Source organism: Balearica regulorum, chromosome 1, assembly GCF_011004875.1.
Source record: "Balearica regulorum gibbericeps isolate bBalReg1 chromosome 1, bBalReg1.pri, whole genome shotgun sequence".
Taxonomy (NCBI): Eukaryota; Metazoa; Chordata; class Aves; order Gruiformes; family Gruidae; genus Balearica; species Balearica regulorum.
Window position 1 is genome coordinate 87,153,463 of NC_046184.1, and position 17,473 is coordinate 87,170,935.

The 17,473-nt window shown below is 44.0% G+C and overlaps 1 protein-coding gene across 1 annotated transcript in view; it reads left to right on the top strand.

Moving 5' to 3' along the window:
- TBX15 (T-box transcription factor 15) overlaps positions 1-17,063 on the top strand; it is a 99,603-nt gene extending 82,540 nt beyond the window's left edge. Inside the window, exons 7-8 of the mRNA XM_075764432.1 lie at positions 44-141; positions 14,883-17,063. Of these exons, the coding sequence (XP_075620547.1) occupies positions 44-141; positions 14,883-15,667 (883 nt within the window). The 3' untranslated portion in view covers positions 15,668-17,063. The remainder of the gene's footprint in view (positions 1-43; positions 142-14,882) is intronic.
- Positions 17,064-17,473: the final 410 nt, after the last annotated feature.

The window sequence follows — 17,473 nt, forward strand, 5'->3', positions numbered from 1 at the left end:
CTGACTGACATTCTTCTCTCCTTGTTTTATTTTCTTTGCACAGGACGGGGCTGGAGGCCATTATGGAGACCTATGCCTTCTGGAGGCCCCCCGTGCGCACTCTCACCTTCGAAGACTTCACTACCATGCAGAAGCAGCAAGGTGAGTGTACTGAGGGCATGCAAAGAAACGTAGAAAGAGCAGAAGAGGGTCTAAGAGCAGCAATGCACACTGCTGTGTGTCTGTCTGGTGGCTGGGGGGAGTTCATGCACCTCACTGAGCTCTTGACTGCTGTGAAAGGACACCAAGCAGACAGGATGGATGGAAATGGTGGACAAGCTGTACCTTCTGAGGTGCAGTGTAGCCACTTCATCTCCCTGATGTCCCTAGTGCACGTAAAAGCTAGGAGGAGGAGCAGGAAGGAGCGCAGGGTTGGGAGATCTAGCCCAAGTACATGGCATGAGATGAGTGTGAAGAAAGCATAAAGACCAAGGAAATGCTCTAGCATGTCAGACACGTTCTCCACTTACAGTTTGCGTTTGCCATTTGTGTGGAAACACAAGGGGAAGGGGTGTATGCCCTCTGCAAGCTTTAGGAGACCAGAAATGTGCCTCCTCCCAGGATCACACTGCCTTGCTTTCAAAACCCGGTGGCCTTGCCGGAGAGACTTTCTGTCAGTACAAGTCTGGGAGGAATTACTGGGCAGGCCAAGTGTTTTCCGCTTGTTCATGCTGTGTCTTTTCATAGCTTCTGCCCTTTACATCTCTCATTTGTTAAGTAGGCCTTTCATCTCCAATTTCAGGCTGTGTTACTATTTATTTTTTTTGCACTAATAGGACTTCCCCATTCACTTCATTGCAGCTATTTCTAGTTAAACACACAGTGATTACTGGGAAGAGAGGTATGAGGGCAACCTGGTACTTTTTTTATTCCAATATAAATGCAAGAAAAGAAACAATCCAAAGCTGTGTTCAAATGTGAAACCTGTGAGGTTAAGCAATCAAAACCAAGTGCATGCCCTGTGTAGCAAGTTCTCCAGCCCCTCACATTTGAGCTTGACATCACCCCAAAACTTCCCTCTAGACCTCAAATCCATCTGGGGATGACGTGGTCTCCTGCAGAGGGAGGGCAGCAGCAGTGGCTGCCAGGGCTGCCCACCACAGGGCAGGAGAGGTTTTGCACAAGCTCAGGGGCTTGTGTCAAGGAGCACTTTTAGTGACGTGTGCGGTCAGAGATGGGTTAAAGCAGGGATTCAGAAACGTTTTCATCACCCACCTAAATAGAAACATAACAGCCTCTCCTCCTGGTCACGGTCGCTGAAGCAGCCTCCCTCCTCTGTCTCACCCCCCTATTTGGGCTTGCACACCTCCCTTCCCCTCCCCTTGGTTATCAGATAACATCCTAGTGGCAAGTCCAGCTATTGCTTACGTGGTAAGGTAATATTAGGAAAGGAAAATATTTAATGTATTTTTAGCTTGTTTTAATATAGTTTGGCAGCTGAAAAACCAGGAAGCAAGCCAGTACCCTGTGACCAGACGGCTCTGTACAGACCACCACCACACAGACCACTAGGTTTAGGGCAGCCCTTAACTAAAGTTGTGCCCACAGGTCAATCTCAAAACTTAATAACTCACTACAAAACAGTGCTTTTGAGCTCTGCATTTAGCTATGCAAAACAACCTCAAGATAATATCGGAAACATTCTCTCCATCATAGTGCTCATCTTTCTAGTGCTTGCTGTAACAAGCTGACCCCTGGTCTCAGCGATAGGTGCAAAGCCAAGGTACAAACACACTCTGGTTTAATTTCTGGCTGCTGGGACAGCCCCCAAGGGCCAGCACAAATATATAGTCTGGAGGTCTTGGAATTGCTGGCAGAAAGAGCAAGAAATACTGAGGTGGCTTTAAGCCACATGTGATTCTTCCCTCCAAACCTAAGATGACCAGGATGTACAGTGTCCATACCTCTTCATCTCCTTGCTTTCAAGCACATGAACTGTGTGACAGGTGAGTAAATCACTGGTATTTAACAGCTGACTTCAGCATAAGCTATTGCACCTCAGATCCTTTGAGCCTTAGCCAGTCTTTTCACGTAAAGGACTTGTTTGGGACTCTACTCCTCTCTCCCACTTGAAGCTTCAGTGCTTTGAGCTGCATGCTGCTATCTCATACCCTTCCATATTTATGAATTAGATGTTTTCAGGGTATTATTTTAATAAACAGACACTTTAATTCTAGATCATACTGTTGTCTCCAAAGCTGGGCAAATATGTGGTATTTCCAAATAAACACTCAAGGAATTGCAAGCCCCTGTTTTATCCCTTGAATTGTTAGTTTTGCATAGGCTGCATTTGGTTTAGGATGAATTTTTGGGGGATTGACACCAAAATGGATATTTTTAATTATGGCTATGGATGAGAAGCAAATCAGCTCCTGGGGAGCTGAACAGCTGGCACCAGGAAGGAGTGCTACATGGCTGGCTCTGGGAAACTGCTCTGGGGCTAGGGGAGAATTTTGGGATGTGTGAACTATCCTTCCTGACTTCTCATCTCTGCTGTGGCTCTGCATGAAGCCTAGATGTACCTACTGCAGCTTAAAAGGAGGGCACACTTACTGCAGAGACAAGGTGAGAGCAGCAAAAATGGACACATGCCTAGGAGAAACCTCACCGATGAAGAGTGAGTTATGGTTGTTCAGCCTGGAGGGGAGGGAGGACGTAATAGTACTGAAATAGGATGCTGTCTGTGGTGGATAGGACAAAAGTAATAGGCTCCAGTTATATGAAATCTAGCAAAGTGATGGAACAGATCTGCCGTAGGAACTGTGGAATTCAGCCCTGATTTTTGAGGGGTGAGTCCCCCTTACTGTGGTAGGAAAAATGGTGCATTCTGGGGCAGATGCTTGGGACTCCAGCAGTATAAATATGGTGCCTTTGCTGCTTTCCAGTTGGATTTTCATGTGCTAAGGATTACTATGGATTCTTAGCTTTTCTTTTGTCACTTAGTGATTTTTCCATTAAATAAGTGTTATCTGCCTTTTCCAAAACAGCTCTGTGAAAAAAATCCAACTGAATTATTTGTTTAGGTTAGAGATTTGACTGATAGAAATAACTGTATAGCTGTGATGCATTTTTGGAGAGCATTTAACTTATTGCCATACGTGCCAGGTTTGAAAAGTTAGCATTAGCATGTATTAAGAAATGAGTAGCTGACTGATCTCAAAACTGATGTGAAAACACCATCCAGTGAGGACAGTCTCAGTGTTGCTCTGCAGAGACTGGTTCCAGTACTAACTTGTTCAGAACTAAATGGAACAGTCCAGTTGCTAAAAGGTACAAATCCCATAAAGACTGCAAAGTGGTCTGTAATGATGGAGACAAACGTATGAAGAGCAATAGAGATTGCTCGGTCAGCTGCATTCAAACAAAGCGTGGCTTTTAGTTCAGCCAGATACAGTATCATGTGTCTAGAAACAAAATGTAGGACGTGCATACTCACCAAGTGTGCTGAAAAGTGTTGACATCACAAAAATTTGGAAGTCTCAGTGGATAAGCCACTGCACAGGCAAGGGACAGTGTATGTATTCCTGTGATAAAAGGGGATGTGCAATCTTTGGTGTAGAAAAAAATAGTGCTAAGCAGTGGGGAGACAATTTCCTATCTGGAAATGGACATTACAATATAATCTTCAACTGTAAATATTTTTAAAGAGTGGAAAGAGATTGAAGAGGATTCAGCAAAAAAAAAAGCAGAATAATTTAGCTGGAGAAGATGCCTGAGAGTGAAAGCTCAGTTTGCAGGTTAATCAAAAAGAAGATCAAGTACTGAATCTTTATGGCCTATAGTATTTAGCAGAGAAAAGAATACATGGTAGCTTCATGTTACTCATCCTTGATAGACTCTTGTGACAGCGATTTCCATGTTTTTATGACACAACTGTGTGAAACATGCTTCATTATGGTGGCTCTGATTTTTCTACTCCTGCTGAATGTTCATCCCTTTTTGTGGCATGTTACGAGATAAGGAGAACAGAAGTTCCCCCTCATCCACCTTCTTCATACAATTAGTTATTTTACAGGTTTTCATGTCCTCCTTCTGTGCTTCTTACAGTGAATACTGCCAGTCATTTATTTTCTCTTAAAGTGGGAAGTTTTCCAGATCCTTAATCGTTTCTTTAAAAACAAGTCTGCACAGAGTATTCCAGATGCATCCACATGATACAATTATCTAAAGGTATTATAATTTTTTCCACATTATCCTTTCTCCCATTCAACACGCATCCTAGTGCTTTGCTCATTCGTTTGGCCCAAGCTGTATGTTGAGCAAGGGCCACGGTGATGCACCGAATCAACACTTGGCACGCTGGATGCAGCTGTTTCATACAGGGATTAAATAACTTTCTAATCTACACAATGACAGGTTTCAGCTGCCACACAACGTGGAGAGCTGGATATCACGACCAGTCACACAGATGCCTGGTGCGGCTGACACTGGTGGTCCATGAGCTTTATTTGCCCATGTTGCTGTTGAAGTAAAGTGCATTAGTAAGTCTCTGCAGGTCTGTGACCTGAGTGGCCATCGTATTGTCCTACCAAGGAGAAGCACATGCCATTTCTATCAGTGAAACCCTCTGGCCTGACTACAAAACCTCTCTTCTGGAGCACACAATCCAAAAGTCATCGTAGCTTTATAAGAGCAAGCACCGTATTTGATAAAATCACAGCAGAGCTGCAGCCAGTTTGAAAAAACAAAAATTCCAACCCCCCTCCCCAACAAACACTTTGCAAGAAATGCTCAGAAAACGGCAGTCCAGGGGAGGCTGACCTTCTGGAGAATGATGTCACGCACTCTGCAGTCTACTTATTACTAGGGAAAAAGGGGGCTTGGGATTATTGAATGCACATGGCAATGAGATGTGGGGAAAGCCAAGAATCTATTAAAGTCTTTAATTGGAATATATTGTCAAAATTTAGATTGAACCTCATCCAGATTCTCATTATTAAAAATATGTGGCTCAGTTTCTTGCTTTTAACAGGGAACATAAAGAAAAAAAAAAAAAGAGGGGAAAAAAGAAAATAAGAGTTCCAGTAACTCTGGATTGTGTCACTTTCCAAGAGTAGAAAGAGCCATTACTGGCTCCTCTATTATATACAGTTTCCCACAAGATATTGAGATGAGCAGATTGCTATCAGTGACTGTAAGTTTTGCCAGGACATAGACTAGAAAGGCACTGTGACAATACTAGAATAGTGATCAGTATCTGATCCTTCCTATAAAAGCTGATGACTTATGCAAAAGTAAAATTGAAGGTACCCTGGCAGCTGGTAAAAAGAATTGCCTCCTAAGCAGAATTTCAGGACCAGTATGAGTGACATGATGTGGTATATCAGCAGGTTTGCAGCACATAAAATATTACTTCACCATTAAATTACTATTTTGATGCATGCACGCCAAGTCCTCAAGAGTCAAACAGCTTTGACTGGTGAGTTCTCAAGGCAGCTTTCCTTTCAAATGGGGTTTCTTTGCTTGAATAAATGCCTTTTCTGAGGACTCTACCAATTGATTTCAGTAGATTCAACCTGTTCTCCATCAACTTGAGCATCTGCATTGATCTTGGATGGGAGATCTGAGGTAGAGAGGCCACCTATTAGAGAGTCTGCAAAATTGTCATTAGTGATTTTTCAGATTAGCATCAAAAGCTTGAAGTTAAAACAGTACTGGAGGCAAAAAGGGGTGTGCTCCTTGCCAGTACGACAGCTGTTGCTGTTTCTGGTATCAGCAGGTATCTCTGGTAGGAGCAGAAATGCTGCTATCTCTAGAGCAGCGTGGATGCACAAACTGGCAATTGAGTACAGCTCCTACCGTCTTCTTCTGAGAGGGAACGTTGTAACGCTGCAGTCTTGTGCCGACAAGGATATGCACAAAAGTCTCCCTCTCTTCTGTGTGGAAGAGGTTCAGTCTGCTCATGTACTGCTGGAAAGGAACTATGTTTTCTTGTAGTAGCAATGAGTCCAGACAGACCTTAAGGCTGCATGGTATATCACCAGATGGGAGACACATACCCTGAGCTGAGGTGTTGCTGCTTTTCCAGCTTCCCTGTCTGTAAACATTACCCTTTTTGGGCAGGCATCACATCTGTCTTGCCAAAGTTTGTCTGTACTGCTTGTTACTTATTTCTTCTTTGGTATAATACTCTTCTCCACGTTGGGTGTGTTGCTCAGAGAGCTGCCCTGATTGCATCCATCTGAAAACAATACTGTGAATGCATAAATGTGCATTGGTGTCAAGTGGAGGGAAGACTGAGCCCTCCAGAACTTCATCTGAAGGCATCAGAGGCGCCTTGAGGCAGAAAGAAACAAATAACTGTTAAGATCCTTTTGGCTTTATCTGAGATCCCAGATCCCAAAAATAGCATCTCCCAAAAGAGCAGAGCTGCTGATGTCAAAGGAGGCTGAACAACCTACGAATACATCTGCTTGGCCATTTGCCTCCCAATGGCAGCCATTGATTCTCTCAACAATGCCACCAGGATAATCTGGATGCTGCTTCCCTTTCAAAATCAATTGTGAATGGTCTAGGCTATTGGCAGAGGTCAGATTTCTGGGTTTGGTCTCAATTATCTTCTTGATTCTTTTGACCTTGAAGAGAAGACTGGAAACAGAGCAGTTGTTGCCAGAGTTATTGGGATCAAGAGCTGGTTTCTGCTGCATACTTCAAATGGCAAGTAGATTGCCTCATGTAAACAAAGCAACAGAGAACAAACCGTGCTAGCTTCTTCTTGGTTGAGCTGCAGACAGTTTTTCTTTAGGGAAAGGGTGTTTCTGGTTCTCCAAGGTCTTATCTTACACAGTGAAAACCTAAAATACCCTCCCAGATGTGACACGAGGGGCTGAGTCAAAGTCTGTGCTGCTCCCTGAGGACCCGAAAGGTGCCTGAAGCACGCTGTTACTCCAGGGAGGTGTTTACCCTAAAGTTTAATTACTGAAGCCTTAATCTCTGTTATCTCATGGGCGGTGATCAGATTTCACATGAATGAATGGAGACTTTAAAGATTTGCACAATTTCTTTAGAGCAGCACATTATTTTGTCATGAGTAGAAAGTGACGTGTGCTTTGAGCTTGCCACAATACTGAGACATTTTTCCTCAGTTCAGAAATTGTGAACCACAGTGCCTCTGGTGTTTTATAGTTGTTCATTGTATTTTTTTATCATTTAATGTGTTGGAGCTTCCAGGGTCAGTGTTGGCCCAAAGCAGACTTCATCAAGAATGGCAGGGGAGGTTTGCAATTCAGTTTACTTTTGTCACCACCAAAGAAATCACCACGATTTCCATTAATCTCAGCTTCAAAGTTGCAGCAGCGTCTGTTGTGACTTTCTGAAGGATTTGTGCCACAGGGAGTCGTTTTCTGCATCCTGTTTTCATTCAGTGTCATCTCCTGGGGTAGCTTTCATTACATGACCCTTTTGTCAATGAATGTGTCCAGCTGATGGTTGTAAATGTGAGGGACAGTGCATAATTATCACTGATGAACAATTTTCTCCATTAAAGTGGGGTGCTCATCATCCTCCAAGCCTGAGTTGATTTGATCCATCTGTACTTGAAGAAGGGAAACAGGAGACATTTCTGTAGGAGCTAAGGTACAGCTCATGAAAATGTTGTGTATGCCACGTTACAACCGTCTGCACACAAGACAGAAAATTACGTCCAAGAGGCCGCCTCCTGAGAGAGCATGGAGCTGGCCCAAGAATACTGAGTGTTTGTATGAGGAGCAGAAACCCTTATATTAAAGACAGTCTGGGAGGGATAGGGAGGGGGATGTTGTCTCTTATTTTTGGGAAAGTTCTCTTGGTGCTCTGGATGTAAGTGGGAATGGAAATCAGAAGTCCTAAATTGTAAGTTTTTTGTAGCTCTTGTCCACATTAGAAAAAAGGGTTGTTTTTTACCATTAGATCTTGAAAATATTTTATCTTGGAGGATGACTGAGGCAAGTTTCATCTCTAACTTGCTGACTGCTCAGTTTGTGTTGCAGAAATCCGTAACAGCTAAAGGAAAGTGTTATTCTGAGTTGTTCTAGATTTACCATTAATTCCAGTAATTCTTATGATTTGAGGCAAACTTATAAAAAAAGATCTTTCTCTATAGTTTACTAACCTTAAATAAAATTTCCTTTCATTCCTCACTTTTGTGCCACACGGTATATACTTTGCCCCTTAAATCTGTTGCCATAACCATCCTTTTTGTGCTCTGTGAACTGTATCTCAAAGAACTACAAAGCACTCTTTGTGTTTCCCCTACAAACCCAGGAACTTGGCATGTGGTAGGTTTTGGGTCTCATTTGGGCCTTTTAAAGATTTTACCAGTGGATTCATAATTTGATAATTGGCCAAGGGCTCTAGAGAGAAAACAGGCAGCTACACTCTATGAAGATAGAAATGACTCTCATTCCCATGAAAGAGGGAAGTTTTCATTCCTAGAAATGGGGAAAGAGCCAAGACAGAGTCCAGCACATCACAGATTAGGTATCTCTCCCCTTGCTTAGTGAGAGGACAAGGAAGAGGCATCGAAGCTGTTTAGTTTTCCAAGGTGATTAAGAGGAAGCTCAAGAGGGGTAGTGGTGGCGCAAGAAGGATGTGATGTGAAGAATCTTGCAGTCCTTCTGAAGATTTTAGGTTTGAGTTTTGGAAAGCTGGGAATGGGTAGAGAGACTTCAGGCCATCAGTCATACTTGCAAGGCAAAAGTTGTCATGATATGTGGGAGCAGGAGTGACACGTGATTTTGTGGCATCTAGATGACTGGAGATGCAAATAGGCGTCAAGCAGGGCTGGGGCATGTGCTGCCTGAAGCAAGAATGAATCCAGGGTTGTGATAGACCTGGCTCTTAAAGGACATGAAATCAGATGATTACAGTGGCACACTCCGGCATCATAATGTATCAGTCAGATCACCTGGTAATCTGCACAAACCTTCCCTCATTACCATCTCAGATTTCCACCTTTGGGCAAGTACTTCATTTTTGTTCTGTGACCAAAGGTGCAGTAACTTGGAAGACAGGGAGTAACTTTCATAAGCCATACTTAGGGTGCATGCATGTGTGAGTGCTCAGAATGGGAAAGGGATTTTACCTTTTAGTTCAAATTTGTTTTCCTCTATGCATGCCATCACATTTATTTACTGTTGTGTCCAAGGGTAGAACATTGCAAAAAACTGTGAAGGCTTGGTCTCTCCCATGCTTTAGAAAGTCCCTTTACACGTGTGTACATATTTGTAGAGCCTTCACAAAAATCAGGCTTTTCAGGAGTGACTTAGAGTATGTCTGCATGGACAGGCTCCTGTCTGTGCTCCACGCAGGCCAAACACATGCCAGCTCCTGGCCAGCTCCGTTTGGAAAGCTGGAGAGCTGCATTAGTGTGGCTCTGTGCCCAAGTGAATATAGACTGCCTCTCAGGAGGGCTTACTAGCTCAAGCCAAGTGCCAAGAGGAGAGGCGTGAGCCAGATGAATGACTAGTGGCTACAGCCCCTCTTTTCTGCACCCTCAGGTGCTTGGACATGTGCCTATCACATGGTGGAGACGCTGATGTGTTGGGTGTGTGTCAGAAGAGGGGCTGTGGCTCCTCGAGGAGATGGATCAGTGAGGCCGTGCACCTATCACTCCCAAGCATCTGGCCTTCGGGCTAGATCCTGCTCAGATCTGGGGGGAGAAGATGGCTGGGCTGAAGCTGTGGGCCAGACACTGCTCCTGTTGGGCTGAGTACAGCCCATAGGTGCCCATGCTGAACCTGCAGCCCATATCTGTGGCCATGATAAGCTCAGCTAGCTTGTAGGTGGAAGTTGGCTGTTTAAGAAGTGTTTGCACTCAAAGAATAATAACTTTGTGTTTTGAAACATCAAAATGTAAGATCTTAAGACAAATCACCTTGTAGTTCCCATCCTTGTTAGAAAGTCAAGGCACAAGCTCTGAGGACCTTCAGCCGCATGTGTTCTTAACAAGAACACGAATACCAGGTTATCACTGTCTGAACCCAATCACATCAAGAGCTGGAGACTGCCAGTGTGGTCAGATAATGGCAAACGTTGCTCAAACTACTCTAAAGCTTTTGCCTGTAGCTGTCTGATGAGACTCTGCCATTGTACAGGGCATGGCCCTCACATTCGGGTATCTTGTGCTGACTGCACCTTCAGCTTGTGCTTGCTCTCCTCGTCTGCAGTAAGGACTTCAAGGACTGAAAGGTTTGTACGGAGGCACTGCAGGTGATGGTAGCAACTGATGCCTGGAAACATTAGCAAGGAAAGTATGCTGCAGTTGAGTCCAAAGTGTGATTTATGTCCACCTTTCAGATAAAGGAGGTTGGGATAAGTTGTGGGTCAACTGACTAGTGTGGTGTCATTCATAAGAGAGATCCCAGAAATTTTTCCATGCACAATTGCTTCAGGCTCCCTTGGCATGGATGCTCTCCCCTCTATCTCCCTGTTGCCAGAAAGCTGCCTTGGCTAACACTGGCTGCTGGCAGATGTGTTTTCCATCTATACTGCAGTGTTAGAAGTTCTCTACGTGACCTGCCCTGTGTGGAAGAGGTCCCCCTTTCTTTTCAGACACCCTGGCATGCTGAGAGCTTCAAGAATACTCTAGTCCCTTGGTTTAAGGCACATCTTACCTGTGGACTGGTTACGTTTGGGCTTGCAGTTTATCCTGAAATTGTCCTTAACACAAGCTCAGTCTAAGCAAAAGCAAAAGCAAGGGTCTATTTGGAACATAGAGAGAGATGGCACTATTACCAAGGCTTAGGACACATGCAACAGGAAGGAAAGACCAGTCATAAGCTACTTGAGATGAAATTTTAATGGCAAGTCTTATTTGTATCTAGATGAGAAGCTGTAGGTTCTTCCCTGCACCTCATGGGTAGGTATTTGACATTGGTGCACAGCCAGCATTTCTGTATGGTGTCTCAAGATGGACGACTGGCATGGGGAAGAAGGTTTACCTTTACATCCCACCCTCTCCACAGGGTTTCCCTGTCTTCTACCATGATTTCATTCTCCTTTTTCCCACCTCTCCTCCTTACCAATTATTTCTTTCTTCTCAGCTCCATTTGCAGGTTTTAATCTTTCTTGCACTAGATCATTCTCCACTCCTCCTCTTTGGAAATGCTCCTATCCTTTGATAAGGTCAACTTAGGTATCACTTGTATGCCCAGGCAGAGAGCAGGCTCCTTGTATTTTATGCAAACATGACTTGCTAACCACACATATGTGGCACTGATGTATGCAGGGCCAGAAATGATCTTCGGGAGACCCGTCACAATAATAATTAATCACTTTGGAATCATCAGAAGTGTGGAGGTGAGAGACATTGTGACATTACTGGTAAATGCTGTTGGTGTTGGCGACTATTTCCAGGTGTAACGATGGGTAGAGAAAAGGAACAGAGGAGAATTATTGAGGGATTCTTTCTGTTCTTGCCTAAATGTGGTTTCACTTGACTTAAACCAGACCTAAACATAGCCTTGTGTATCAGTTTAACTAGATTGGTTTGTATCAATGCCTTCCATTAAAATGACATACACATCTGTGTATCTGAGACTGTAGTATGGTGTGGATGTACTTGCTGGGCTTGCTGCCATCTCTAGGGGTATTTGGCTGACTTTGTAACAACTACAGTCCAAGCTATAACTTCACAAAAATCCAGGTTGCGTTTGGCCCATACTTAGTGCTGCCAGCAAAGATGGATCAGAAATATCGTTCAGAACAGAGTAGAGCTGTTTGCCTTCTGAGGAGAGTGAGCTGAGATGGGCCTTGCTTTGTATTCTTTACCGTTGCACTTAACGGTGTAAAGATTATTCTGCAAATGATCGGGAACTTCACACTTCTGCATTAGGCTGTGTTGCAGAAGCAGTGTGGTGTGTCCTGTGGTTGGCATCAGCAGCAAAGCGTTCTTGAAAGAGAATCGTCAGGTCTGGCATTTGCTCCCGTTGATAGATCTCTCACCTTCTCATCATTTTAAAGTTATGGAGAAAAAGAAAAAAAAAAATTGTTTTACTTTGTTTCCTAATTGCTGTGTTGTCACTTCAGGGTTTTTCTGTTGCCCTGCAAATAGGGATAATTCAGAGCAGAATCACTTCAGTCCCTCTTTGGGGGTGACCTGAAATGTGCAATTCTCAGTTTTGGAACCATTAAGCAACCCTTGCAAATCAGCGATCTCCACTTACTCTTACTCTGTGGAGCTAAAGCCTCAGTTATGGATATGACTCACTCATAACTCCTTAGCAGATGTTTAAAGCCTAATGCTTGAGGTAACTGGTGTGTGTGTGCTCTTCTCCTGCATAGTTTTTAAAGGTTAACTATGGGGTAAAGAAAGACTGAAATGAAGACATTGCAGTTAATAATTTATTCTACATATTTTATTTCAAACAGATCATTAAATGCTCATACATATATACATATGTATTTTTACTTATTCTCCAGACACTGTCAGCAAGTAAGTCACCGTCTGAAGTTTATTCATGAAATATGTGGTGTAAAGAATCAAGTGCGGGATTACTGTGGGTTAAATACATCTCACTTTGTGCTGTATTTGTTTTGTGATTATGTGACCTCTCTATTTTGGACTTTAATAGCCAAATGATGATATATGAACTCAGCTGTCTGACTGCCCTCTCTGTTAGGGGTTATCCTCTTCAGTGCATGGCTAACAGGAAAATGTCTGTCTGTAGTTGTGCACATCAGTTCAATCTCACCTTTATCAGCAGTTTCAACTAAAATAGACTTTGCAATGAAACTACTTGTGTGAAGGCGGATGTTCCCTTCTGCCGATCCTGCTGCAGTATTGACAAGCTGCAACAGAGAGACAGGGAGAAAGGCTGGAGGAGGGACCATCTTAACTTATCACAACAGAATTAGCCACAGATTGTCTATCAGAGGCTTTAAATGAACCAGGGAGATGTACCTTTTAAAATCAACACATAATTAGAAATTCACATAAAAGTTCTTGGAACTCTGAGTATTTCAGTGTTGTCAAGAAAGGAGTACAGGGAGTCCATGATGCCATTTGAAACTTCAGATTTTCTCTTTAGTTCTAACTGAGATTTGACACAATGCTTCTCTTTTATGCTTCTGAATGAATGACAAAAGGTGTCAGTGGCTTAGCAATATGCATTCATCCCCATGGCTAGTAATGGGAATGACTGCGTTGACTTACCAACACAGAAACACACATTTTCTTGATGCTGCCTGGGTCAACAGCAGTCACTCCAGGCTGTGCTTACCCAAGGCTGGTTTTCTTCTTTTTTCTGGCTCTTGTTTAAAAAAAATATTTAAATTAAAAACTCCCAGATATTATTAATGTCTCAGAGTTACATTTTCACTGTAATGCCCCATTCTGTTTCATCCTAGGTGTGTTAGAAAGAATCAGATATAATCTCACTTACATTCTCTCCATCATATACTGCCACAGAACCTGTCTTTCTCGTGCATGTCTTAACCATTAGTATCACCTATTGTCTTTTCATCAGGCAGCACTGCATTCAGTTCCTCCCCCATTTTGCAGTATACCTAGACTGGTCTCAATATCCCACTGGTTTTTTTTTGTTTTTTTTTTTTTTCTGCAAGGTGACACAAGAGAAAGTTGTCCCTTACTTTTGATCCTTAATGTGCAATCTCTGCCTCGGTTAAATTTCAGCCGCCCACTCTAACGCCCTCTTTTCCAGTCCCTTTGCCACTCACCTGTCATCTTCTAGCCTGTCCAAAATGCTGTCTTCCTAGTTCCTCTGGTTCTGCTTATCCCCTGGTCAAATCTCTTCACCAGCACCTCTTTACTCCTTTTACAAGAGTCTTCAGTATTACTTGCCCTAATGCAGAAATGGGATCTTAGGCAACAAGAATCATTCAACTGAAAAAAAGCCGTGTTTCACACCAGAAAACTGAATTCCCTTAAGCACAGAACTGATTTTCCTGCTTGACGAAAGAAGCTTCCTCTAACTCAGAATCTTGCCTATAATCTCTTCTCAAGCCTAAAATTGTGCCATCAGCTTCTTCATATCACATACTTTCAGTTTGTTACTGGTTTTGGTAGTATTATGCAGTATTGTTTTCCCAGGTCAGAATGTGAGCATCCCCACTGTGCAAAAAAATTAATTCTATCATTCGTAGCATAAATAATGTATAATAAATACATTGATGCTATGGATATGCATATATATCAATATTTTGTTAACACCAGTGATACAACATATGGAATCCCTTTTAAAGTTAAAGCACATGATTGAAAATCCTGACACATCCCCTTTCTCTGCTCTGTGGAACAGGCTATAGCTTGAAACTGTGTCCCTTCATTACAGTGTTACTTCTGGCTTAAATCAGTACCGCTGCACCACAAGCCATCCGAAAAAACTGTTGAATGGTGCAGAAGTCCAACATGCTTTCAGCCACTTCCCGCCGCAAGTCCCCCCGAGCAGATAATAAAGCATGTTTGCAGTGGGGCCATACGGCCCACTGACTGATGATCTTCCTGCAGACCAGGAGAGAGGAGATGAGATTTTTTTTTTTGGGGGGGGGGGGGGAAAGGACTAGATAAACATGCCTGGAAATGGCAGATCTCTTGACGGAGCAGTGCTTCCTTGCAGCTTTTCCTACTGCCTTGGATTGCTCTGTGGCAGGCTTGCTTCCCTCTCTTATTTTAAAAGGAAAGAAAACCTCTGTTAAAAAACAAAATCATAACAAAAAAACAGCAGGAAAGACCAAGGGATGCTATTAATAAAGTGAGGGCCCTTGCCAAGAAAGGCTGAGTTTTCCAGCGGCCATTTTACCACCCTTGTTTCTTTATTAAACTAAGCTGTTTTTTAATGAGACCGTCTCGTTTTGCAGATGTGATCCCAGGCTCTGAACATCCTCCCATGTGTTTTGTTTTGCAGGAGGCAGCACAGGCACCTCCCCGACCACCTCCAGCACGGGGACCCCGTCACCCTCTGCTTCGTCTCACCTGCTCTCTCCATCCTGCTCCCCTCCAGCCTTTCATCTGGCCCCCAACACTTTCAACGTTGGCTGTCGGGAGAGTCAGCTTTGCAACCTCAACCTGTCTGATTATCCCCCGTGCGCCAGAAGCAACATGGCCGCCTTGCAGAGCTACCCCGGGCTGAGCGACGGCGGCTACAACCGGCTGCAGAGTGGCACTGCTTCCGCCTCGCAGCCCTCCGAAACCTTCATGCCTCAGAGGACTCCATCCTTGATCTCAGGAATGCCAACTCCTTCCTCCCTGCCCAGCAACAGCAAGATGGAAGCATACAGCGGCCAGCTGGGGTCCTTCCCCAGCTCCCAGTTTCAGTATGTCATGCAAGCAGGCAACCCTGCCTCCACCTCCTCCTCTTCACACATGTTCGGTGGCGGCCACATGCAGCAGAGCTCCTACAACGCCTTCTCCCTGCACAATCCCTACAACCTCTATGGATACAATTTCCCTGCTTCCCCTAGGCTGGCGGCAAGCCCGGAGAAACTCACCACCTCCCAAAGCACTTTACTCTGCTCTTCCCCCTCCAGCGGGGCCTTCGGAGAGAGGCAATACCTTTCCACAGGGATGGATCACGGGATGCACATGATCAGCCCTCCCTCCAGCAACCAGCAGACGGCCAACGCCTGTGACAACAGACAGTACGGTGCGGTTCAGGGCTCCTCCTCACAGATGTCTGTGCACATGGTCTAACAAGCCGTGCCTCTCCTTGGCATCGAAGGCAGACGGACCTTCGTCGTTTCTGTGGGAAAGCCCATCCCAGAACCTTTTTGCCTTCAAACTTATAGCAGAACTAGTATTGTAATGACAAATAAGAACACAAGCCACCTAGGTATGCGCCACCGAACCTTGTGGAAAGCCTCAACTGACAGCCATTGCAGCTTGTTGTAGCCCAGGGCCTCCAGACCTGGCACGGAGCATCTGCTCTTTCTGGACATTGCAGAGAGAAGGGCATGACTTTAATGGAACCTGGAGAGAAGCAGCTGAATATACCATTTATGCATTAACTCTCAGCTAGTGTGAGCTTTCGACGTGGAGGGAGCCATGCCCATGTGCTGTCTCCTCCAGGTGTTGAAGAAAGGCATTCTCCCAAGGCTTCGTCCTCTGAAGCTGCCCTGCCCATAGCTTTAAAGACCTCCCCCTTTCCAGACCGTTCCTCGTTCCTGGAGCGGTTCAGCCTGTTTCTGAAGCCAACAGCGGCCCGTGGCTCCTTCTCCCACTGTAGCACAGGAATGGTGCTGCTGGCCTGGAGCTTCTCCTCCCAAAGAGGTTTCTGCGTTTTCACCACAGCTCTACCTGACTGGTGGTTTCTTTGTGAGGGTTGAGCTTACCAGCACCCAGCCTGCAGACAGAGATGGGAGAGAGAGAAAAATTGTATCCCACAGGTGAGCCTCAGACATTAGCAGGGACTGATCTTCATAAAGATGTGTGGGGGAGAGGGGGCTCGCCTCCTGTTGACGTGATCCGAAGTGATGCGCCCAAACTGAACAGACAGCCTTTGTGGGGAACGTGTGTCCCGTAGCACTCAACCCAATGGGAGGAAACTCTCCAGACTGAGCTCACGGGGAAGAGCAATGAGAAAAGAGCCCTGCTCTACAGAAGTGCGGCCAAGCCTCCCCCACCTTGCATGCAAGAGTTGCCATAGAAAACCATTAGCATTTCAGTAACAGTGAGGTCGAGTATTCGCCAACCTCCCGCCTGCCACATGATCTCTGTTTAACCAAATAGATCGTTGCCTTTTGACATCTTTCTTTTCTGTTTTTTTCTTCTCTCTCTTTTTTTTTTTTTCTTCAAATCCTTTAAAAATAAGAAAACAATTGTAGCTTGGTGCAAGCTATGCATTTAAGTTGTGTGAAAATGCAAATACCAAGTAACAGAATACAGATATTGAGATTTGTTGTGAGGTGTTGTAGATAAATGTATTTATATGCCTAGTGGGGTATTCAATATTATGAATATAAAAGAGGGCAATAAAAATGGTATGTAAAATATGTAAGAAGAAAAAGGTGTATAAAGATTTGCCCTATGCACGGAACTCTGTTTCTAAGTGCCAAGCACAGAATGCGCTAAATAAATCTTTGCAATTGTTCCCTCTGTGTTTTTCTCTGTCTGTGAGGCTTCCTCAGTGGTCTTTTAGAGACAGACATTTTCAAAATACTGCCACGTGTGTTTGCACAACAGAGGAAATGAGGACATGGTGCTAAACTGTGAAGTCCAGGCAATATTACAACAAAAATAAAAATTCTGTTCTTTTCAAGAAATTTTAAAAATTGAGTGATTGGGATCTGCAAGGTGCCTGCTTTCACAGGAAGTGTGTCTTATGGACAGCTAGAATTGTTATTTTGATTGTTGAAATCTAATAAAGAGCTCTTCAGAATAATTTTTCGCAGTCAATATAGAAAATCATATTTACAAATAACAGTATAATTTGTTTCTCATTTTTAAATGTAATTTTGGGGTATGTGTCAGGTTTTCATTTGCACTACATTTCTAATATGA